General features: G+C 35.8%; 1 protein-coding gene across 1 annotated transcript in view; it reads right to left on the reverse strand.

Moving 5' to 3' along the window:
• Positions 1-22,619, reverse strand: part of Rxfp1 (relaxin family peptide receptor 1) — a 134,032-nt gene that overhangs the window by 6,980 nt on the left and 104,433 nt on the right. The window contains exons 10-15 of the mRNA XM_046458843.2: positions 20,979-21,050; positions 16,650-16,721; positions 12,318-12,389; positions 5,815-5,886; positions 4,811-4,879; positions 1,440-1,669 (exon numbers count right to left, since the gene is read on the reverse strand). Coding sequence (XP_046314799.2) covers positions 1,440-1,669; positions 4,811-4,879; positions 5,815-5,886; positions 12,318-12,389; positions 16,650-16,721; positions 20,979-21,050 — 587 coding nt within the window. The remainder of the gene's footprint in view (positions 1-1,439; positions 1,670-4,810; positions 4,880-5,814; positions 5,887-12,317; positions 12,390-16,649; positions 16,722-20,978; positions 21,051-22,619) is intronic.

Below are 22,619 nucleotides of genomic sequence, written 5' to 3' on the forward strand. Positions count from 1 at the left end.
ACCGATTCATCAACTGTCTTTGGTAACCACTCTTAGAACCATCTACTGTTAATTATCAAAGCATTTCTCCATTTTCCTTTAAAACACAAATCAATAACAGCAAGAACTTGTCTATTTTGTTCTGCATTATAGACCCATCACCTGAAAGTGTAGAATAAATGAATAAAGTCCAATTTTGTTGAATGTTTCAGATTTTCCATTGAAATTCTCCTTGCTCAACAAGCTGAGGATATTATCCAAAAACCCAAAGAAAGTAATTCAGGAGTTTCTGTGATGGAGTAATGACTATGAATTTTGAAGTCTATCAATTTAGAAGATACAAATAATTACAAAGGGTTTCACAGTCGGTCCAATTTAGGAGGCTTAAATTACTTACTAGAGCTGTCCTAAGCAAAACTGTCCTCTCTCCCCATTTTACAACCTTCTTTGTCTACTTTTAGGTTCTCTCATTCCCTAAATCAGCTCTCAGTGTGTATACTACTTGGCATTTTTGGTTTTTAAGCAAATAGAAAGTGCTTGAAATATTTTGACTGTGCAAACATTCTGCACTAAGTCCCTAAAATCACATCATTATATAAATCACAAGGCTAGCCCTAATTCTTTAACACTGAAGTTAGACTGTAGCCTTCATTAGGAAAATTGAACTTAACTCAAACTTTTGTAAAAGAGTACAAAGTGGTAAACATTTGAACTTCTGCTTCTTACATAGTTTGTAAGGAAAAAAGCAATTAGCCATTAGACTTTGAATAAGCTTGGGGGTAGTTCATGTGACAGAACACATAAAACAATGAACATCTTGACATTTTACTTGCTTAAGGGATCCTAAATAGATTCTATACTATGTGACCCAAACTGTAAACATCCCGAGGACAGGTTTCTTGCTTGTTTTTCTTTGTAATCCTCATTAACAAAATATCTTGTAATCATATTTCAAAAACATTTAAAAAGTTAGTACTTATCTGAAAGCATTTTTATTTACATATTTCAAGTTATAAATGGAAAAGCTTCTAGTAGCTCAGAGACCAGAAAAATAACTAGCTGCTAAGTCACTGTCTACGAACTAGACATGCAAACAAAAATGTAAGCATCACTGTGGGTGTAAAAATGTGACCATAGAAGTCTACAATTTCACTCGTAGTAGAAGATTTTAAATGCTTTAACAAAATATCCCTTCTGAATCACTATATGAGAGAAAACTAGTGAATGAAAGCTTCATTAATCTATGTAAGGTGACTGAATATTTTTACTTTAAAACCTAAAACTTTCTTATCACTAAAGTAATTCTATTTTTATTGTAGAAAATGTGAAAATGACACATAAACAATAAGAAGAAAAATTTTAAAATTCCACAATTATATCACCTGTAGAACTTTTTTCCTAATAGAAATGCTTTTGTTTATTTCAAAACTATAGTTTCTCTTTAACCAGGATATACTCACAGCACAGAGAAATGATTGATATGGCATGCAGCTTGTTCTCAGATCTGATATAAGGTCGCATACAAATGACAAAAATATTTCCAAAGCAAGTAACCACAGATACAACCCAGACAAACACTCTCTGAATGATGCTTGCCAAAAGATTCTCAAGGGATGAGATTCCATCAGTGTTTGGTTTACAGCTGCGAACATGGGGTGCATATCCACAATATTGGAATTTCTTAAAATATCTGGTATACAAAGGCAAGACAAAATAAGATTTTAGATTTAATTCAGTGTCACCATACACTAATATTTATTTTCAGCATTTTCTCAGTTGATGGAAGATATCTTAATATGAGGTTCAGAGGAACGCAAAGCACTAGAGATCCTGAAGTTTTAAATTTAATACTCTTTAACTTGATTTCACTGTCAAAGAATATGTGAGTGAGAGGAGCAAAAAAGACACGATGAATATAAAAGTGTTAAACATGTCTTAGAATATAAATGAAGTGTTAGCTTGTGAGCAAATTAATTTAGCCAAAGAAACTATCAGCATTCATTCTATAAATGCACTGTTTGACAGCTCCATTGCTTACTCTATTGCATTGATCTTGCTTTTTAGCCCACAGGCGAAAAAATTAAGCGCTTTCTCTTTTGTGCATCTATGTCCTTCCTTCCTTTCTTCTTTCTGTACTGCGCACTGAACTCAGGTGCACTTCTCCACTGAGCTATATCCCCAGCTCTATTTATTTTTTTAATTTCAAGACAGGGTCTCACTAAGTTGCTTAGGGTCTAAGTTGCTGAGGCTGGCCTCGAACTTGGAATCCTCCTGCTTCAGCCTCCCAAGTCACTGGATCACAGGTTTGCTCCAGGCTTCCATGACTTTTCGGTTGTAGAAGTTACTATGGTATCTGTAATACCTGGTGACATGCTTATCTTTCACACTGGAACAAAATTAAGGGTTCAATGACTATTTGTTGAGTAAATGCTTTCATCAGTAGAGAACTTGCTTCTTGATAAAGACATCACCTGGGGCTGGGGTTGTGGCTCAGTGGTAGAGAGCTTGCCTAGCATGTGTGAGGCACTGGGTTCAATCCTGAGCACCACATATAAATAAATAAAATAAAGGTCCACTGACGACTAAAAAAAGAAATTGAAAAAAAGGACATCACCTGGATAATTAATAAGTACTATGGTGTTGCTAACAACTCCAACACCATTTATTGAGCATTTTTTAGGCAACAGGAATGCATTCTCAAACAAACTCCACATATAGGTGTCGGTATTCCCATGAAAGGAGATGAATCTTCAACAGAGGCAAATTATTTCCTAAGAAATTTTCTAGTAATTGTAGAAATTGGAATTCAAATTAGATCTATTTGGCTCTAAAGCCATGTGTGCTGGCAAAACATAGAAAGTATCTTTACACTTTAAATCTATTAATATGTTCAACTAATTTGCCAGCTATATACTGAACATTTGCATCCCCCTCACTCCAACAAAATTGATGTGTTGCTATCCTAACCCCAATGCTTTTTGCATTCTAAATACACTTTCAAGAGCCATAGTAATGAAAGACAAAAACTTGATGATTACAATTTATCCCATCTCACTCAAGTTTGATTGCTGATAGTTCCATCCTGTGAACTTTTCTCTTGAACTTTGATGGCTATGAGAGCAGAATGTGAGGGAAGAAGGAGTGTTGACTGCCCTTTTCCTTTGCTTTATGTATTTTAGGCCTAGGTTTTTTTTTTTTTTTAATCAATAACGTTATTGTAGACCTTTGTTTGCTAGTTTGGGAGCTTAGCCTGAAGTCACCCATCTAGTAATAGTATACTAATTTCCTTTGAGGGAATTACTTCTTCTCCCTATGAGAAGTCATATGGAAACTTCAATGAGGCATTCCTTTATCCCCAAGCAAGATCAATTAGACTGTTTCCTGGAACTTGAGTCATACTGACAATATTTAGACAGATCAGCAGTGCCTGGAGGAGACTGCTGTTTAACTCTTTTGGCTTTGGTTCCTACCCAATTCAAGCTTGCTTTTTTAGTTACTTCTTAGCTTTCATGAGCTATACTATTTTTTCCCTAATAAACTGTTTTGGTTAATTTAGCAGACTGTTTTGTGTGCAATCAATACAGAGCACTCTCTGAAGAATTATGGAAAACAAAAACAGTACCCTGTGTAGACTTAAAGTATAAGCAAGATTACAGAGTTGGTGGTGACTGATAAGACACTTCTTACTGAAAATTAATTACCATGTTATGGAGATTTTTTTAATGCTTTCGATAAGATGGAAATCAATTAAAAATACTTTTAAAGCATATAATCAAAGGCACAACCAAACACACCATTTGAATAAAAATTTTCAAAGTTTCCATTTCATGTATGCTTGCTCTGATCATGCTTGGACATTGGGGACCCTTTTCAGTGAGAAGTCCTCCCTTCCTTCTTTCTTTTACAGTAATTATTTATTTATGATTATTTTATATTGTTATATATGTATATATACAAACACATATATGTTTCTACTTCTTCTGATACCATGTGTACAAATTCTTAGCTCATTAGGCAAATGTCAATATCTGTGACTATATTATCAGAGCTGAGAGCTTCTTACAAGAAAGAGTAGGTTCCTCCTATACTCATGTTCGCTGATGCTTACAAAGTCTCCTATGAAATTCTTTTTGACTGTGGAAAACTAAAAATCATCCACCCAATGTCAAAGTTTTTAGAGTTAATTATTGTTTATATATATGTGAGTTTGTTTAGGCTGCTGTAACAAAAATGCTATATATTGAGTGGCTTAAACAATAATTTCTCATAGTTCTGGAGGCTGGGAAGTTCAAGATCAAGGTGCCAGCAGTTTCTGTGTCTAGTGAGGTTCTGCTCCCTGGTTCATAGATGGCTGTCTTCTTGCTATGTTTCACATCATGGAAGGGGCAAGGGAGGTCTCTGGAGTGCCCTTTTTAGGAGCATAAATCTTATTCATGAAGGCTTTGCTGTAATAACCTAGGGATGGAGATATATATATATATATATATATATATATATATATATATATTTTTTTTTTTTTTTTTGGGGGGGGTGTGCAGTGCTGGGGATTGAACGCAAGGCAAGCACTCTACCAACTGAGCTATATCCCCAGCCCCTGCCTTAATAACCTGATCACCTCCCAAAGGCTTACCTCTTAATACTGTCACATTGGGGTTAGGATAGCAACACATGAATTTTGTTGGAGTGGAGGGGATGCAAATGTTCAGTATATAGCTGGCAAATTAACTAACATATTAATAGATTTTAATGCATTGGGTACAGATATATTATCACAATACATGTGCGAACTTAAAGAGTTAAATAAAGTTGAAGAGCAAGAATATCAACTTACATGTGAGAAAGATTAAGAGGTCTAAACATCCTTTGTTGGATATTTGAAATTTCAATTCCTTCTAGGCTGCTAAAAATACCAAATTAATAGTAATCAAAAAACATATGTTAAACATGATATAATAAAATAATTTTTTTTGAAGGACAACTTAATAAAATGTTTTAGTAAACACAATATAAATGAAATATTCATAATCAGCTTACCCTAGTCACCTCCCCAGCTCCTCCTTTTGATTGTGTTATGCAAAAACATATATTTCCCCTATTTGAGTGTTTTGGATCCTCACAAGTCATGGCACAATGCTTTTTGCATTCTAAATACTCAATAAATACTTGTAGAATAAGTGAACAAGCACTACTTTCTGGAAAAAATTGCCATAGAGTTTAGCATCTGAAAATTTTCTAATAATTTTTGGTAACAATTTTTTTCTAAAAAAATATTTCACTGAGAAAACACAAATTAAATGAACTAAAGTTGATATTTTAAGGCAATTCTTAGATGTTAACAGAATTTTGTCTTTTTGTGTGTGTGTTTGGTGCAAGTTATGATTTACATGATATACAATATTCCCTCCTAGAGTAAGGATGCCTTTAATAAATTCTTAAACACCCAGAACTAAAAGAGCAATATGCATAGATACCTTCATAAAGTCAAAGCAAACAATTTAAGTTCTTAGTGACTTACAGAAAAATATAAAATGAGTTATCATTACTTATTTTTTTTCAGTACTAGGGATTGAACCCAGGGACTAGCATGTACTAGGCAAGTGCTATACCATTGAGCTACATCCCCAGCCCCTTATTATTTAGTTTTTACTTTAATTAACATGTAATACAAAAGTAATACCTGTCTGCTTGTTCCCATCAAACACTCATCTTTATATTTTTATAGAGATTTACTAAAATCCCCGAAATAAAGCTCATAAGAAAGTTTCTAAAACATATACGTTGTCAGTACTGAAATAATGATTTTATCATAAAACTATCCCCAATGTGTGTACTTACAGAGACTTGAGTTTGACTAGATAATCAAATTGATCTGCTTGAATTTCCTGGATCGGGTTGTAGGAAATATTCCTGTTTTTTAAAAAAGGCAACATTCATGGAAATGGAAGGAGACCCTCAGGGTTATACAAAATTACATACAAGAGGAAGTGAGGGGAAAGGGAAAAATAATACAAGGGGGAGAAATGAATGACAGTAGAGGGGGTAGAGAGAGAAGAGGGGAGGGGAGGGGAGGGGAGGGGAATAGTAGAGGATAGGAAAGGCAGCAGAATACAACAGACACTAGTATGGCAATATGTAAATCAATGGATGTGTAACTGATGTGATTCTGCAATCTGTATACGGGGTAAAAATGGGAGTTCATAACCCACTTGAATCAAAGTGTGAAATATGATATATCAAGAACTATGTAATGTTTTGAACAACCAACAATAAAAATTTAAAAAAAGGGCAACATTCTAAAAATGGCTGAGTAAAGAATGTATATCTATTGACCTCAAATTACTAAATATTCACCAAGAAAATAAAAAGTATAGCACCACTCAAAATGAATAAAAGGCTTAAATGTAACACCTGAAACTGTAAAACTACTAGAAGAAAACATAGTGAGAAGCTCCATTGGTCTGGGCAATGTCTTTTTGGATATGATCCCCAAAACATAGGCAATAAAAAACAAACATAGACAAATGAGACCAATTTAAACCAAAAAGCTTCTGTACAATCAAAGTAAAATTCAACAGAGTGAAGAGACAATCACTAGAACAGGAGAAGATATTTGCAAATATGGGGAGAGTTTAATATTCAAAACGTATAAGGTACTCAAACAACTCAACAGCAAGAAAACAAATAATTGAATTAAAAACAGACAAAGGGCCTGAACAGACACACAATCGGCCAACAGATACATAAAAATACTTAACATCACTAATCATCCGAGAAATGCAAATTAAAACCACAATGAGATCTATAACCTCACATTATAGCTCATTGTGTCTTTAAAAAATGGTAAAATTAGGGCTGATGAGGATGTGGAGAAAAGGGAATCTTTTTACACTGTTGGTGGGAATGTAAATTAGTATGATCATATGGTAATTAGTATGGAGATGCCTCAAAAAATTAAAAATAGAACTGTCATATGATCCTAGCTATATATCCTAAGGAAATGAAATACGTATGTTGAAGAGACACTGCACTCCCACGTTCATTACAGCATTATTGACAATAGCCAAGATACAGAATCAACCTACATGTCCATCAACAGATGATGGATGTTTGGTATGCTCTAGCCAATTCCATAAACCAAAGGCTGAATGTTCTCTCGCATAAGTGGATGCTGATTCATAATGGTGGGGGTATGGAAAGAATGGAGGAAATTTGATTGGGCAAAGGGGAGGGACAGGGCATGGGGACAGGAAAGATGGTGAAAATGAGATGAACACCATTACTCTAGGTAATGTATGACTGCACATATGGTGGGACTCTACATCGTGTACAACCAGAGAAATGAAAAGTTGTGCTCCATTTGTGTACAATGAATTGAAATGCATTCTGCTGTCATATATACCTAATTAGAATAAATTTTTTAAAAAAGAAAATAGTATGGTGTACATATGCAATTAAATTCCTTGAGAAAGAAGGAAATCCTAGCATTTGGAACAATGTGGATGAACCTGGAGAACATGACTCTGAGTGAAAAAAGTCAGGTACATGATCTCACTTATCCAAAAAAGTTGAACTCACAGAAGTAGAAAGTAGATATTGGTTTTCCCAGGGGCTGAAAGCAGGAGCAGGCAGGGGGAGGGAAGGATTGGGAAGGCATTTGCCAAAGGGTACAGAGTTTCAGTTAGACAGAAAGAACAAGTGCAAAAGATCTGTTGCACAACATGGTGATGATAGTAATGATGTATTGTGTTCTAAAAATTGCTGAATGTTTTTGAATGTTATCATTAAAAATGCTAAAGATTTTGAATGTTATCACCACACACACTCACAAAGTGATAAGTACACAAGGTAATACATATGTTAATGAACTCAATTTAGCTGTTCCACAATGTACACATATTTCAAAACATCATGTAGTACATGATAAATATGCACAATTTTTATATATCAGTTAAAAATGTGTAGGAAGTACACTTGCCTCATATAGTTGATTGTACATTTAAGTGAATTGATGGAGATAAACACTTAGAACAATGCCTGGCTGATAATAAGTACTCCATGGCAAGAGCTAATACAACTTGGGAAGAGGTGGAGCTGTCAAGAGGGCCTGGCCAGGGAAGTGATGGGCCACCCAGAGAGAGCCACACCTACTTCATATTTTGCCTAGGATTCGATGTGGTTTGCATAAAACAAAAAGAATTTTATTTAATCAAAATTTGATTAAAAGAATCACATTGTGTATCTTTTACAATGAATTTTATGTCAAAGAGTGACATACTGTATTTGCACTTTGTGAAGCATAAAATGAAAACTAGGCTTTTCATTTCATGTAGCTACTACTAGGCTATATCTAGGGACAAAGAGAGATAAGAGTGAAAGAACAGCTGAGTCCATAGGGAGGACATATCAGAATCTGTTTTCCCCTCCTGCTGCACTCCCACTCACCATCAAGATTCTTTGTAAAATACTTTGAAACAGAAAGCATTGATTAAGGGAGTTTCTCAGAGAAGTTCTAATTTTAAGAAATTTACTCAAATGTCATGTATAACAAAAGGAAGTGGACTCAGCAAACTAGGAATAAACAGAAACTACCTCACATAATAAAGGCCATAGGTACACTCCATAAATAATATACTTGATAGCGGGCTGGGGTTGTGGCTCAGCGGTAGAGCGCTTGCCTAGTATGTGCGAGGCCCTGGGTTCGACCACATGAAAATAAATAAATAAAAATGAAGGTATCGTGTCCAACTACAACTAAAAAATAAATATTTAAAAAAAATATGGGCTGGGGTTGTGGCTTAGTGGCAGAGTGGTTGCTTGCACATGTGAGGCACTAGGTTGATCCTCAGCACCACATAAAAATAAACAAAATAAAGATATTGCATACATCTATAACTAAAAAATATTTTATATTTATACCCAAAGGACTTAAAAACAGCATACTACAGGGACAGAGCCACATCAATTTTTATAGCAGCACAATTCACAATAGCTTAACTGTGGAACCAACCTAGATGCCCTTCAGTAGATGAATGGATAAAAAAATGTGGCATATATACATAATGAAATATTACCCAGCAATAAAAGAGAATAAAATCATGGCATTTTCAGGTAAATGGATGGAGTTAGAGAAGATAATGCTAAATGAAGTTAACCAATCCCCCAAAAAACAAATGCCGAATATTTTCTTTGATATAAGGAGTCTGATTCATAGTGAGATAGGGAGGGAAGCATGGGAGAAATAGATGAACTCTAGATAGGGCAGAGGGGTTGGAGGGGAAGGGAGGGGGCATGGGGTTATTAATGATGGTGGAATGTGATGGACATTATTATCCGAAGTACAGGTATGAAGACACAAATTAGTGTGAATATACTGGGTATACAACCAGAGATATGAAAGATTGTGTTCTATATGTGTAATAAGAATTGTAATGCATTCCATTGTCATATATAAATAAAAAATATTTTAATAAATAATATTTATATATTATATATATTTTATTTTTTCTAAGTTATAGATGGATGCAATATCTTTATTTTGTTGGGAAAATACCAGAAGTTTTTCCTTTAAGAACAGCTTATTTCTTTTCATGACTTCTAACTCACATCGTATTCAAAGTCTTAGCCAGAGCAATTAGGCAGAAAAAGAAAAAAAAAAAAAGGATCCAAATTAGAAAAGAAGATGGATTATTTCTGTTCACAGATGATGTGATCTTTTATTTATTTATTTATTTATTTATTTATTTATTTATTTTTATGTGGTGCTGATGATAGAACCCAGGGCCTCATTGGTACTAGTGAGCGCTCTACCGCTGAGCCACAACCCCAGTCCAGATTATATGATCTTAAATGTAGAAAACTCTAAATACTTAACAAAAACAACAAAAATGTTAATACTACTAAATCCAGCAAAGTTGTAGGACACAAAATCAACACATAAGAATCAGTTGTGTTTCTCTACCCAGCAAACAATCCCCAAAAGGAAATTAGGAAAATAACCTCATTTACATTAATATCAAATGAGTAAAGTACTTAAAGAAACTTAAGAAGGTGAAAAATATGTTGTATACTGAAAACCACAAAACATTGCTGAAAGAAATTAATGACATTTTTTATGACTGTTCCCTCCAAAACTTAGGTTGAAGTTTAATTGCCTTTGCAACAGTGTTGAGAGATGGGGTCTTTAAGAGGTGATAAGGTCACCAGGGCTCTGCCTCAAGCATGGATTCATTCCATTATTGCAGAAGCAGGCTTCTGATTGCAGGATAAATTTATCTTCAGCTACTCCCCCATCCACTCTTTTCCCATGTGGTACATTCTGCTATGTTATGTTGCTGCAAGAAGGCCTTCACTAGATGTGGCCCTTCAGTTTTGTATTTCCCAGTTTCCAGAACTGTGAGCCAAAGAAACTTCTATGGTTTATAAATCGCCCAGTCTGTGGTGTTTTGTTATAAGCAGCAAAAAATGGATTAAGTCAACATCAATGAAAGGAAAAACATCCCATGTTCATATGGAAATTCAAGGGAGCCCAAATGACCAAAAATCTTGAAAAAAAAAAAAGAATAATAAAGCTAGATATCTCACACTAACTGATATCAAAACAGTACAAAGTGATAGTAATCAAACACTATGGTACTGGCATAAAGACAGACATGCAGAGCAATGGAATAGGATGCAGAGCCCACGAATAAACCCACACATAAATAGTCAAATGATTTTTGACAAGAGTGCCCTGGGCTATTCAATAGGGAAAGGAGAGTCTTTTCAACAAAGTGTGTTGGGAAAACTGAATATTCACAACCAAAAGAAAGCAGTTAGACGTTCATCTTATACCATATACATAATTAACTCAAGATTGGTCAAAGGCCTCAACATCAAACCATAAATCTCCTAGAATGAAATAGGGGGAAAAGTTTCATGATTTTGGATTTGGCAATAATTTCTTTAATATGGCAGCAAAAGCATAGGAACAAAAAAATTGTAAGAACTGGATTATATCAAAATGAAAATCTTATGCATCAAAGGACAATATAACAGAATTAAAATACAAAGGGCTTGCAAATTTTATATCTGAAATGGGGTTAATATCCAAAATGTATGCAAAGAGCTCCAAAAATCAATAACAACAAAATAATTCAATTAAAAGATGGGCAAAGGACTTGAGTACATCTTTCTCCAAAAAACCATACAAGTGATCAATAAACACATGAAAAGAAACTCAGCATCACCAATCATTAGAGAAATGAAGATGAAAACCACAAGGAGGTTCAATTTCACATCCATTAGGATGTCTATTATCAAAAAACCAAAATTATTAAGTGTTTGGAGGACATAGAGAAATTGGAACCCCTGTGCACTGATTACGGAAATGTCAAATGGCTCAAATCCTATGGAAAACAGAATCAAAGGTAGAATAAAAATGGAATTGGCATATGATCTAGCAATTCTACTTCTGGGGGTATACAGGTGGTCTCTGACTTAACATGGTTTGACTTGTGATTTTTCACTGTATATAGCATAAAAGCAATTCACCTTTAAATTTTGATTTTGGTCTCTTCTTGGGTCAGCAGTATGTGGTATGATAATTGTAGTGAGCTGCAGCACCCATGCATTCACAGGGTAAAAAAAGGATAGTCTACAGTGTATAATGTTGGTAAATGATGATGTGTAGTAGTTTATGTGTATTAAGTGCATTTTTTTACTTATGATATTTTCAATTTATGATGGGTTTATTGGGATGGGATATAATCTTATTATAACTGAAGATCAAAGAATTAAAAGTAGAAACTCAAAACAGGTATTTGTACACCCATGTTCATAACATTATTATGCACATAGCAAAAAGGTAGATGCAATCCTTTTTCATTAATTGATGAATGAATAAACACAATGTGTGGTATATAGGTACAATGGAATATTATTCAGCCTTAAAAAGGAAGAAGATTCTGACACATGCTACAAGATGAATGAAATTTGGAGACATCATGATAATTGAAACAAGCCAGCTACAAAATGACAATTACTGAGTGATTTCAACTGGATGAGGTACTTAGGCTACTCAAATGCATGGAGATGGAAAGTAGAATGGTAGTTTCCCAGGGCTGTCGGGGAAGGGTGAATGGGGATTTAGTATTTCATGGTTACAGAGTTTCAGTTTTGCAAGATGAAAAAAAAAATTCTGGAGGAGGTTGGTGGTGATGATTGCAGACCAATGTGAATGTAGTTGATGCCATTCAACTGTACACCTACCAATGGCTAATTTTACCTTATGCTTATTTTATCACAATTAAAAACATTAATAAAATAAAGCAATGAGGTGGGGAAATTAATAGAAGTCTTACAATTGTGACAGCTCCTTCAGATCCTTAAATATGCGTGGTGGAAGATTTTCAATCTTATTACAACCTAAATCCCTAGGGAAACAATTGCAAACGTTATTTTCTGAAGACTTTATTTGTTGTTCTGATGTCTGCTATGAAACCAACATATAACTTCTCAACAATGTTGTTGGTGAGTTGTGTTAATTAACAAAAGTTTAAGAGTGTATTTTTGGTGCTGGGGATTGAGCCTAGGGCCTTTTACATGCTGAGCCTATGACTTATCACTGAGCTCAACCCCCAACCCTGTGAAGCCAAAGTGATTTTAAAAAATGGATAAAATGAGAAAATATTTAACAAATATTTTATCCCATTTCAGCATTTCATCAGAAACAAATACTTATGATTATTTGATCTGGTTTTAATAGTTTCAGTGTTCTGATTTTTCACTGTACAATAGTGTAAAAGCAATTTACCTTTGAGTTTTGGGTTTGGTCTCTTCCTGGGTCAACAATATGTGGTATGGGTCAGCAGTGGGCTGCAGCACCCAGTTGGCCATGCAGTCACAAGGGTATGTATGTATTACATCCTTTATTCCTCCCCTTCCCTTCTTTTTGTGTTAGAGTAAGAATATGGTTTGGAGTCTTATTTTTTTTCTTCTGCTTGAGTTTATTGTGATTATCATATGGAAGTCTATTATTTCAAAAGCAAGTTTCTTTCCCAGGTGAAATGCATGGGATCTCACATTCTCCTGGGTAGGATTCTTTGTGATCTCATGTATGTCTAGGAGGTCTCCCTAATAGGGTATGACCCTGAAGCTTAGTTGTAAGGTTTTAACTGCAGAACCTCTCACGGAAGCTTTGACAGGGGCAGATTCCATGAGAAAGGACTCAGATTCTTCTAAACAAAAGACAGTTTCAGCAAACTTGAGCTCTCTAAGGTGATGGGGAGATGGAAAAGGAAGCCTAGCCATTTCCCCTCTCTGCCTCCAAATTAGTTACCATGGTGATCGATAGGAGAACAGATTTACTTGTTACGTATCCTGGTTGGTTTATAAATCAAAATTCAGGTTTCTCAACTTTGGGGAACAGGATGATTTTAGGTAGAGTTCTAAACACTAAAAGTGAGTGGATAATATAATCTGACAAATGCTATCAATGCCTTTGCCGTGAATGCCTATTTTCATACTGCAAACTAAACCTGGAGACTATTTTTGTGGTTTACATATTTATGGGCAAATTGTCTATGCAGATGAGTTGTTCTGCTTTGACGATCAAATGAATCTTTCTAAGATTTCATTCCTTTCATAAAATCTCACAGTAGCTTCTTGTTGCCTAGATGATAAATTCAAAACTGCTTGGTGTGATATGAGATGTATATCAGTATCTGTCATTCTGACGTCAGTCTTTCCAATCTCCTTTCCTATCACTTGCTATTCACTGTAACTTACACCATGGTCTGAAGGCACTTCAGTGTTCTGACCTCTGCACTTTGGCCTGGGTGGCTTGTCTTTTGCCTATCCTGGCCTCTCCTCCTTGCCCTTTTGGTGATCCCAAATCATCCTTCAAGATTCCATTCAAATGACATTCCCTTTTAACTTCCAGTGCCCAGGAGGTTAGGTCTTCTGTCCCTATGCATTCTCCTACATATTCTATCCCAGCACACATGACACATATGGTACATGGAACATCAGGTGAACATTGCTTCCGTATACACGTCTGCTTCCCTTCTGAAAGATGTGAGCCCCTTGAGGATACGAACTATACCCATTCAGTGTGGGCTATTCTGTGCCTCACTCAGTTTTGGACTAGCTGTTTTTTTTCCATCCTGGTGAGAAGACTCTTAATAGGCTGAGTCTGCTTCATATTTAGGTAAGAGTTGATATGATTAAGTTCCTTGAACAGGAAGCCAAGTAAAATATTGATCATCTTAGAAAGGCGACGTGCCAAATTTAAAGTAGTCCTCTAGGGTATTAAAACTCAAAAAATATGTTTAACAATTTCTGGTGGAAGTGTGGGTTTTGGCTATCAGAGCAAATTCTAATATATAGTTTTTATAGCGGGAATTATGTAATGAGATAGTATTGGCCTCAATCCTAAGTGACATGTAAAAACTTAATTTTCTTAGCTTTAGATTAGGACAGCTGGGATAAACTTAATTGGACTCAAGGTTTATTTCTGAATGGGTTCGGGAAACATCTACTGTAGTTGTTGACTTTATTTATTTATTATTATTTTTTTGGGTGCTGGAGATTGAACTCAGGTCTCACCCATGCAAGGCTAATGCTCTACTACTGAGCTATGCTCCCAGCCCATTAGCAGTTAACTGTAAACCATAAATAAAAGTAAGCACATGGCAAAGATTTCCTGTCACAGGAATAAGTTAAAGTCCTCTGTGACAAGTGAATCCTGTGTTGTCAATATATTTACCTTCATTAGTTCTATTGATGTGACAAGAGCCTGGAGGAGCACACAGTAGAGCCCAACCCTCCTATGAAGGGGAAGTTGAGATCTAGACTGATTCATTGAAAGCTATCACTTCTTAGAAACCTTGCCATTTTTCTCCTTATAAATCTGAATTTTCAAGCAAGTGTCTACTATGGGATTGGGCAGGCCATAGGTAGGACTAATCATTGGCCTGTTACCCTCTTTGCAGCTTTTGTTACTCTTTCTTTTACCTCTGAACCTAGATTAGCACTGGTTATGGACCAAGCTATTTGTGTTCCATATTCTTGGTCTTTAGGGATGTATAAAATCTGCACCTGGTTGCCACCATGAAGACTAGGTTGTGTAGTAACTGTCCTCTAGTGCTTTCAAGTTGGATAAAACAGGAGAAATATGGATCCCTTGACTAGCTTGTATTTTAACAGTTAAATAATATCTTTGGATCATCTAGATGGATTTTTCCCTGTTACCAAAAATAATTTCCTATGTGCTGATGATAAGGTTCAGTTGCCATATGCCAGAAGTCCTCACAACAGGCCTTGGTTCTAATTATCTATTGAGATTTTCTTGCATGTTTGTGAATGATTGGGTATTGCCTACTAAAAAATCTTTCAAGCTAATAATTACAGAAAAATATTGGATTTTTTATTTCCTCCTTCCCCCTCCTTCCTTCCTTTCTTTCATTCATACTGGGTGTTAAACCCAGGAGTGCTTTACTACTGAGCCATATCCCCATTTCTTTTTATGTTTTTATTTTGAGACAGTGTCTTGCTAAGTTGCTGAGGGTCTCGTTAAGTTGCTGAGGCTGGCTTCGAACTTGTGATCTTCCTGCCTCCAGAGTCACTGGGTTGACAGTATGTACCATCATGTCCCTACTAAAAATGTTCGGTTTTCAATGGCTTGTTTGAAAGTGTTTTGAAGCAGAATACAAGATTGTTTTCTAACGAATGCTCCTGCTCAGGAACAGGAATTCTCTCTACCTGTTTCAGTGCTTAGCTAAGGTATTCAGGTGTCATTTCATAACATTCTAGTTATGTTCTTTGTTTCATGGAAAAACTTTAATAAACCAGTATTCTGCCCAGATAATTGTCAAAACACATAGATTTGTCCAAAATTTGGATTTTTTTCCCCAGAAAATTGATATTAAAAAATTAAACATTTTTTTAAAGGGTGTGCACTTCATTCATTGTTCCATATCTATTTTATCTTGACAACCAACTACTCTGTGGTTGGGCCAATAAGGCTTTGCTTCACCTTTAGTTATTGGTATTCGAGCACAAACATTATAAAAATACTTTTAAAATTATCTCTTTCTTCTGTTATTATAGATAAGGATGTTATTCATGGCAGTATCTAGTTTCCTTATGAATCCAAGGTTATCCTTTAGTTTCAGAATCAGAATATTGAGGACTTTTAATCTTTTTTTTTTTTTTGTACTGGAGATTGAACCAAGGGGTGCTTTACCACTGAGTCACTTCCCAGCCCCCTTTTTTTGAAGGTCTCGCTTAAGTTGCTTAGGGCATCACTGAGTTGCTGAGGCTGGCCTCAAATTTGTGATTTTCCTCTCTCAGCTTCCTAGCCACAATAATAACAGGTATGTACCACCATGCCCAGCTGGTGTCTTTTAATCTTATGATCCCTGAATACTAACCCTCTAGGAAACTTAAATACAAAATTGTGTCCCCTTTGAAACATTGGAACACAGTGGTATAGAATATATTTATTTATTCATTTTTCCCTGGCCTTATACTTTCTCTACAGCTGTGTTTCCTTTATCCCACTTTTCTCAAATATTTATCTCATGTTTATTTTTGCAAGCCATCTGAATTCCTTTGTGACCCAGGGTACATATAACAAATATGAAATAAAATAATGGTAAAAAATTCTTAACAATTCTTTTAGTCAAACTTACAATTCATCTAGTTTCTGGAGATGTGCAAAACTATTTTCACTTAAGTGATTAATTTTGTTTTTCCTCATTACCCTGAAATAAAAAAAGAAAAATACATTTTTACATCCTGAGGTACTTATTGCTTAAATTACTAAAGACATTATCAGTATGCAAAAATAAAGGTAATGAATATACAGTGCATGTTTCACATCGAGATTTTGAAGTAGTATGATTAACTATCTAATTCAATTTTGATATCAAAGTTCCCAAATTATCCCTCCATCTCTCCCTACTTCTCTTTTCATTCGTCCTTTCTGTGCTGGGGACTGAACAGAGGGCCTGTTGCATGTTGGGCATGTGCTCTACCACTGGGCTACATTCCCAGGCCTACCATCCCAAATCTTTTATTTTTATTTTAAATTTTTTATTGTTGGTTGTTCAAAACATTACATAGTTCTTGATATATCATATTTCACACTTTGATTCAAGTGGGTTATGAACTCCCATTTTTACCCCATATACAGATTGTAGAATCACATCAGTTACACATCCATTGATTTACATATTGCCATACTAGTGTCTGTTGTGTTCTGCTGCCTTTCCTATCCTCTACTATCCCCCCTCCCCTCCCCTCCCCTCCCCTCCCCTCTTCTCTCTCTACCCCCTCTACTGTCATTCATTTCTCCCCCTTGTATTATTTTTCCCTTTCCCCTCACTTCCTCTTGTATGTAATTTTGTATAACCCTGAGGGTCTCCTTCCATTTCCATGCAATTTCCCTTCTCTCTCCCTTTCCCTCCCACCTCTCATCCCTGTTTAATGTTAATCTTCTTCTCCTGCTCTTCGTCCCTACTCTGTTCTTAGTTACTCTCCTTATATCAAAGAAGACATTTGGCATTTGTTTTGTAGGGATTGGCTAGCTTCACTTATCATAATCTGCTCTAATGCCATCCATTTCCCTGCAAATTCTATGATTTTGTCATTTTTTAATGCAGAGTAATACTCCATTGTGTATAAATGCCACATTTTTTTTTTATCCATTCGTCTATTGAAGGGCATCTAGGTTGGTTCCACAGTCTTGCTATTGTGAATTGTGCTGCTATGAACATCGATGTAGCAGTGTCCCTGTAGCATGCTCTTTTTAGGTCTTTAGGGAATAGACCGAGAAGGGGAATAGCTGGGTCAAATGGTGGCTCCATTCCCAGCTTTCCAAGAAATCTCCATACTGCTTTCCAAAATGGCTGCACCAATTTGCAGTCCCACCAGCAATGTACAAGTGTACCCTTTTCCCCACATCCTCGCCAGCACTTGTTGTTGTTTGACTTCATAATGGCTGCCAATCTTACTGGAGTGAGATGGTATCTTAGGGTGGTTTTGATTTGCATTTCTCTGACTGCTAGAGACGGTGAGCATTTTTTCATGTACTTGTTGATTGATTTTATGTCCTCCTCTGAGAAGTGTCTGTTCAGGTCCTTGGCCCATTTGTTGATTGGGTTGTTTGTTATCTTATTGTCTAATTTTTTGAGTTCTTTGTATACTCTGGATATTAGGGCTCTATCTGAAGTGTGAGGAGTAAAGATTTGTTCCCAGGATGTAGGCTCCCTATTTACCTCTCTTATTGTTTCTTTTGCTGAGAAAAAACTTTTTAGTTTGAGTAAGTCCCATTTGTTGATTCTAGTTATTAACTTTTGTGCTATGGGTGTCCTATTGAGGAATTTGGAGCCCGACCCCACCGTATGTAGATCCAAACCTTTTAATAAGGATAATAAAATATACTTCTAATTTTTTTTTAAAATAAAAAATTTTTCTTACTTGTAGATGGACACAATACCTTTTTTTTTTTTTTTTAATGTGGAGCTAAAGATGGAACCCAGTGCCTTCCACATGCAAGGCGAGAGCTCTTCCACTGAGCTACAACCCCAGCCCTATACTTGCAATTTTTAATTAGAAGTATAACCTGAAAAGTGTGTCTAACATAATACTCTAAGCAGGCTTGCTCATTTGAAAGTTGATGGGATTTAGGGTGGAGCTGAGTAAGGAAGGGAAAGTGATCTAAGTTAGATGATATCAGAAGAGTCTCAAGTTTGGCATGCTGAATGATGAATAAGACTGTAACTCTTGACAGTTTCTCCTTCCTTCCTTCCTTCCTTCCTTCCTTCCTTCCTTCCTTCCTTCCTTCCTTCCTTCCTGGTGCTGAGGATGGAAGCCAGGGTATTGTTCATGCTAAGCACACTCTTTACCACTGAGCCACACCCCTAGCCTCCTGACAATTCATTTTGCACGGATCTCATGTGTTACCAGCTAGCATAAAGGACTACTCATGGGAAATCTTTAAGGGGTTTCAATTCTTTAAACACTGTGTGACATGTCTTAAATTTGACCTTGTCTCATCTATAAATATTTAACTCCTCCTGGTATTCCAAACCATTACCACAGTCTCCTAATGATCCTGGACCAAAAAAGCACAAACACTTGCCAAGAAGAAACCCACAGATTATTTCTTCATACAGAAGTTTCACTAAGAAAAATGCAAACAGAACAGAAAAGATGTTCTTAGCATTTCAGATATCTATTTGTTCTGTGTTCTTTAGCTGCTCATTGGTTTCCTTTTGGGTAATTAGTATGAATGTCTTGCATAGTTGGATATGAAGCATCCTGAATTTGAAGATTAACTCAGTGGAAGAATTCAAAAATTTCAGTGACTTTGAACATATGGATGGAAGGGTGTATAATTGGATAAAACACATTGTTACACTAGTGGTAGCTATGGTATAGCTTATATACAGGGTCCTCTAGGATGATGGTTTTAAGAGTTTCCCCATGGTAACCCCTAGTGAAATATGTTTACTCCTAGTAAAAATGCATTTTATATTGGGACATAAAATATGTGCATACACCCATAACCTAAGTCTCATTTCATGCTACATTATCTGCATTGTATTATGATATAATCTATTAAATTCTATTTTATTTATAAATGCTGATCAGGACATTCTAAATTGATTGAGCTATACTGATTTCATTACCTACTCATGAGTTGCAACCAAGAGTTTGAAAAATATTTAGGCAAAGTAAACTGTGAATGAAGGAATTGGATTTTATTTTTGTGTATGTGCACCACTGGGTACCAAACCCAGGGCCTCATGCATGCTAGGCAAATGCCCTACCACAGAGTTACACCCCCAGCCTGGAAGTTAGATATTTATATTGAAGGAAGTCCCCCTGTCCTTTACTTTCACAGGAAGGAAAGGTCATGTGAACTTAAAATAGGCAGGAGGAGGAAGAAGAAATTATACTCAGCAATATTCAGAGCTTTATCCTGAGCCTGGGGTTGTGGCTCAGTGGCAGAGCACTTTCCTAGCATGCATGAGGCATTGAGTTCTATCCTTAGCACCACATATGAATAAATAAAAAATAAAGGTACATCAACAACTAAAAAATATTAAAAAAGCTTTATCCTTGTGTTCATAATGACATCCTCAGGGGTTTCAGATAATACAGTGGCATTGTGATGCTTCATGTATGGTTAAATCTGTGGTTACCCTTGATTTGAACTTGGAGTCCTTCAGTTTCAACAAATGTGAATTCCATGGTGAATGCTTGCCATAATCACAATGCATGTGTTGGGGCTCAGAAAAATGATACCCCAAAGTATGGCACTTTGGTGTGCTGTGTACTTGAACTGAAGGACGTTAGAAGGATCTCGGAAGCAAGATCTTACTGCCATTCTTCTGCCCTTCTGTTGCTCCCTTTTTTTCTCCAAGGCGGGCCATAGAATTTAGAGCCCGTCTCCCCAAATTCAGCCATAAAACCTAGAAATACTACTCTGGTCTTCTGCCACCTTTCTTTGTAGGAGCTGGCCTTAAGGACATTCTCTGACTTGCCTTGTCTGTTGGAAGGTCATAAGATCCTCATTCCAGGAAGGGTACTGCCCCACACCTGAGAGGAAGGAATGCCATACACAGAAGCAAAGAAGAATCTGGACAGGCCTGTCTGGGTTTCCTCTCTCAGTCTCTTACTAGTAGGTCACACCCTTTCATCCAATCACATTTCTATACTGCCATCTGGTTTTCACTGAACCTAAGCATTAAAAAGGTCAGTTTCCCCACGGATCTTTGGGTCTTCCTAAGGCTCCTGGGCCATGCTAAATTTTGATTAAATAAGGTCTGTTCTACTTTTCTCCTGTTAACTTGTATTTTGTTATAGGAGCATTGGTAGAGGCTGTTGTGGTGGACAGAAATCATACATTTCTTACCCTACACGTGTTGAGGCTGGCTTTTGTCCATTTAAAGGCTTCATTTGGTTTGTAAGGAGATACAATACCACTTCAAAAGCACAAAAATATTACTTACAAAACAGTTAAATTACTGCAGGAACTAAACGTCAAATTTCTTAAATTATGGATATGGTTGCCTTCAAAGTCCCTGGAATATAAAACATAAAACATGATCAAGCTAAATTTTAATTGCAGACAGAAATAAATTGATTAAGAATTATTTGTGTTCTAATAAAATATATTGTTCTTTTACATTCCGTTTACTTTATACCTTCACTTGTAGCCACTTACATAATACCATAAATTATTTTATGCATGCATGTAGGCATATATTAGTACTGTTACTGTTTTTACTTTATTAATAGTAAAAATGTTTTGAGTCACTCCTGTATCTTATGTTCATGGAGACATGTTATTCTGAGAAATTAAAGAGAATGAGAAATCAAAGTGAAAACATTTGTTATGATAAATACCTAATTTATTAACAGATATTTAATAGTGAACACATTAAACATTTATTCAGAATTACCAAGTGGCATTTCCCTAAGTGATATGATTTCACTTTGCTATAGGCTGTGTGAGATTCTATTATTGCTGCAAAGCTGCTACTATTAAGATAATTTTAAGCACCTGCCTCGTTAGTCAGAATACTAAAAATACCCCAGAAAAATATCTTCAGTAGCTTTTTTGCCCCTGGGATTATACTCTTTTTCTTTCTTTTTTAATATTGTCACAAAGAGCACACCTTACCACCACAAGGAATCCTATCTGAACAACAAAATCTTATCAAAAAGTTTATTTATTTGTTATGGTGCTAATGATCAAACTTAGGACCTCTTGTATGCCAGGAAAGTGCTCTACCATTGAACTATATTCCCTACCCTTTAATTTACAAGCAGATATATGTTAGAAGTTTGTTGAGCAGAGGACGACAGCTGAGGTTTAGGGATACACTGCATTTCCAAGTTAAATCCTGGCCCTTAAATCTACTTAGTGTGTCCCAACACTTAATTTACTGGTTGCCAAGCTATTCACAAATTATTGTGACTGAAATATAGGGGTGGAGGTGTGATATAATTACTAAAATCTCTAAGGAAAATATGGGTAGCATTAATAGATATGCCTGTATTCTGTCAGTGAGTCTGTGGTGGGAATGCTCAGTTTTATTTTGGGCACTGCATTAAAAATAGACACTGACAAAGCAAAATATATCAGGAAGATTTGTAAAACTGGGATTAAGTGATCTTGAAACCATGCCAACTGAAGAAAAGGGAGTATGTATTACAGCAAAGGATAAAGTAAGAGATATATTTGAAGTCAGGCTATGAAAGAGATTATAGTTTTTCTCTGTTGCATCAGAACACAAAATTAAATTTACTGGCTGAAGATACAAGTCATTTCAAACAGAAGCTCAACCTCTGAAGCAAGTTATGGCATTCAGAGAATAAATAAGCTCCCTCTCTCTGGCATCTAGCAAAGGCAATATATCATATCTTGATAATTTTGTAGATAAGATTTCTGTACTGCAAGGAATATTGTATTAGAATCAGAAATCTTTATTCTAGATAACACCTATAAAGAAAAAGTTTTGTTATTCCATTAAAGTGGAAGGTAAGTGCTTATGGTATTACTTTCTTGGTCTTGGGTTTGGCCTAGGCTTTTGGCTTCTCAATGTCCATGGTCAATGACAGAGGCTATTGTTTCCTTTTATTTTATT

Source organism: Marmota monax, unplaced genomic scaffold, assembly GCF_021218885.2.
Source record: "Marmota monax isolate L192 unplaced genomic scaffold, Marmota_monax_Labrador192_F-V1.1 WCK01_AAM20220418_F8-fsc00002, whole genome shotgun sequence".
NCBI lineage: Eukaryota > Metazoa > Chordata > Mammalia > Rodentia > Sciuridae > Marmota > Marmota monax.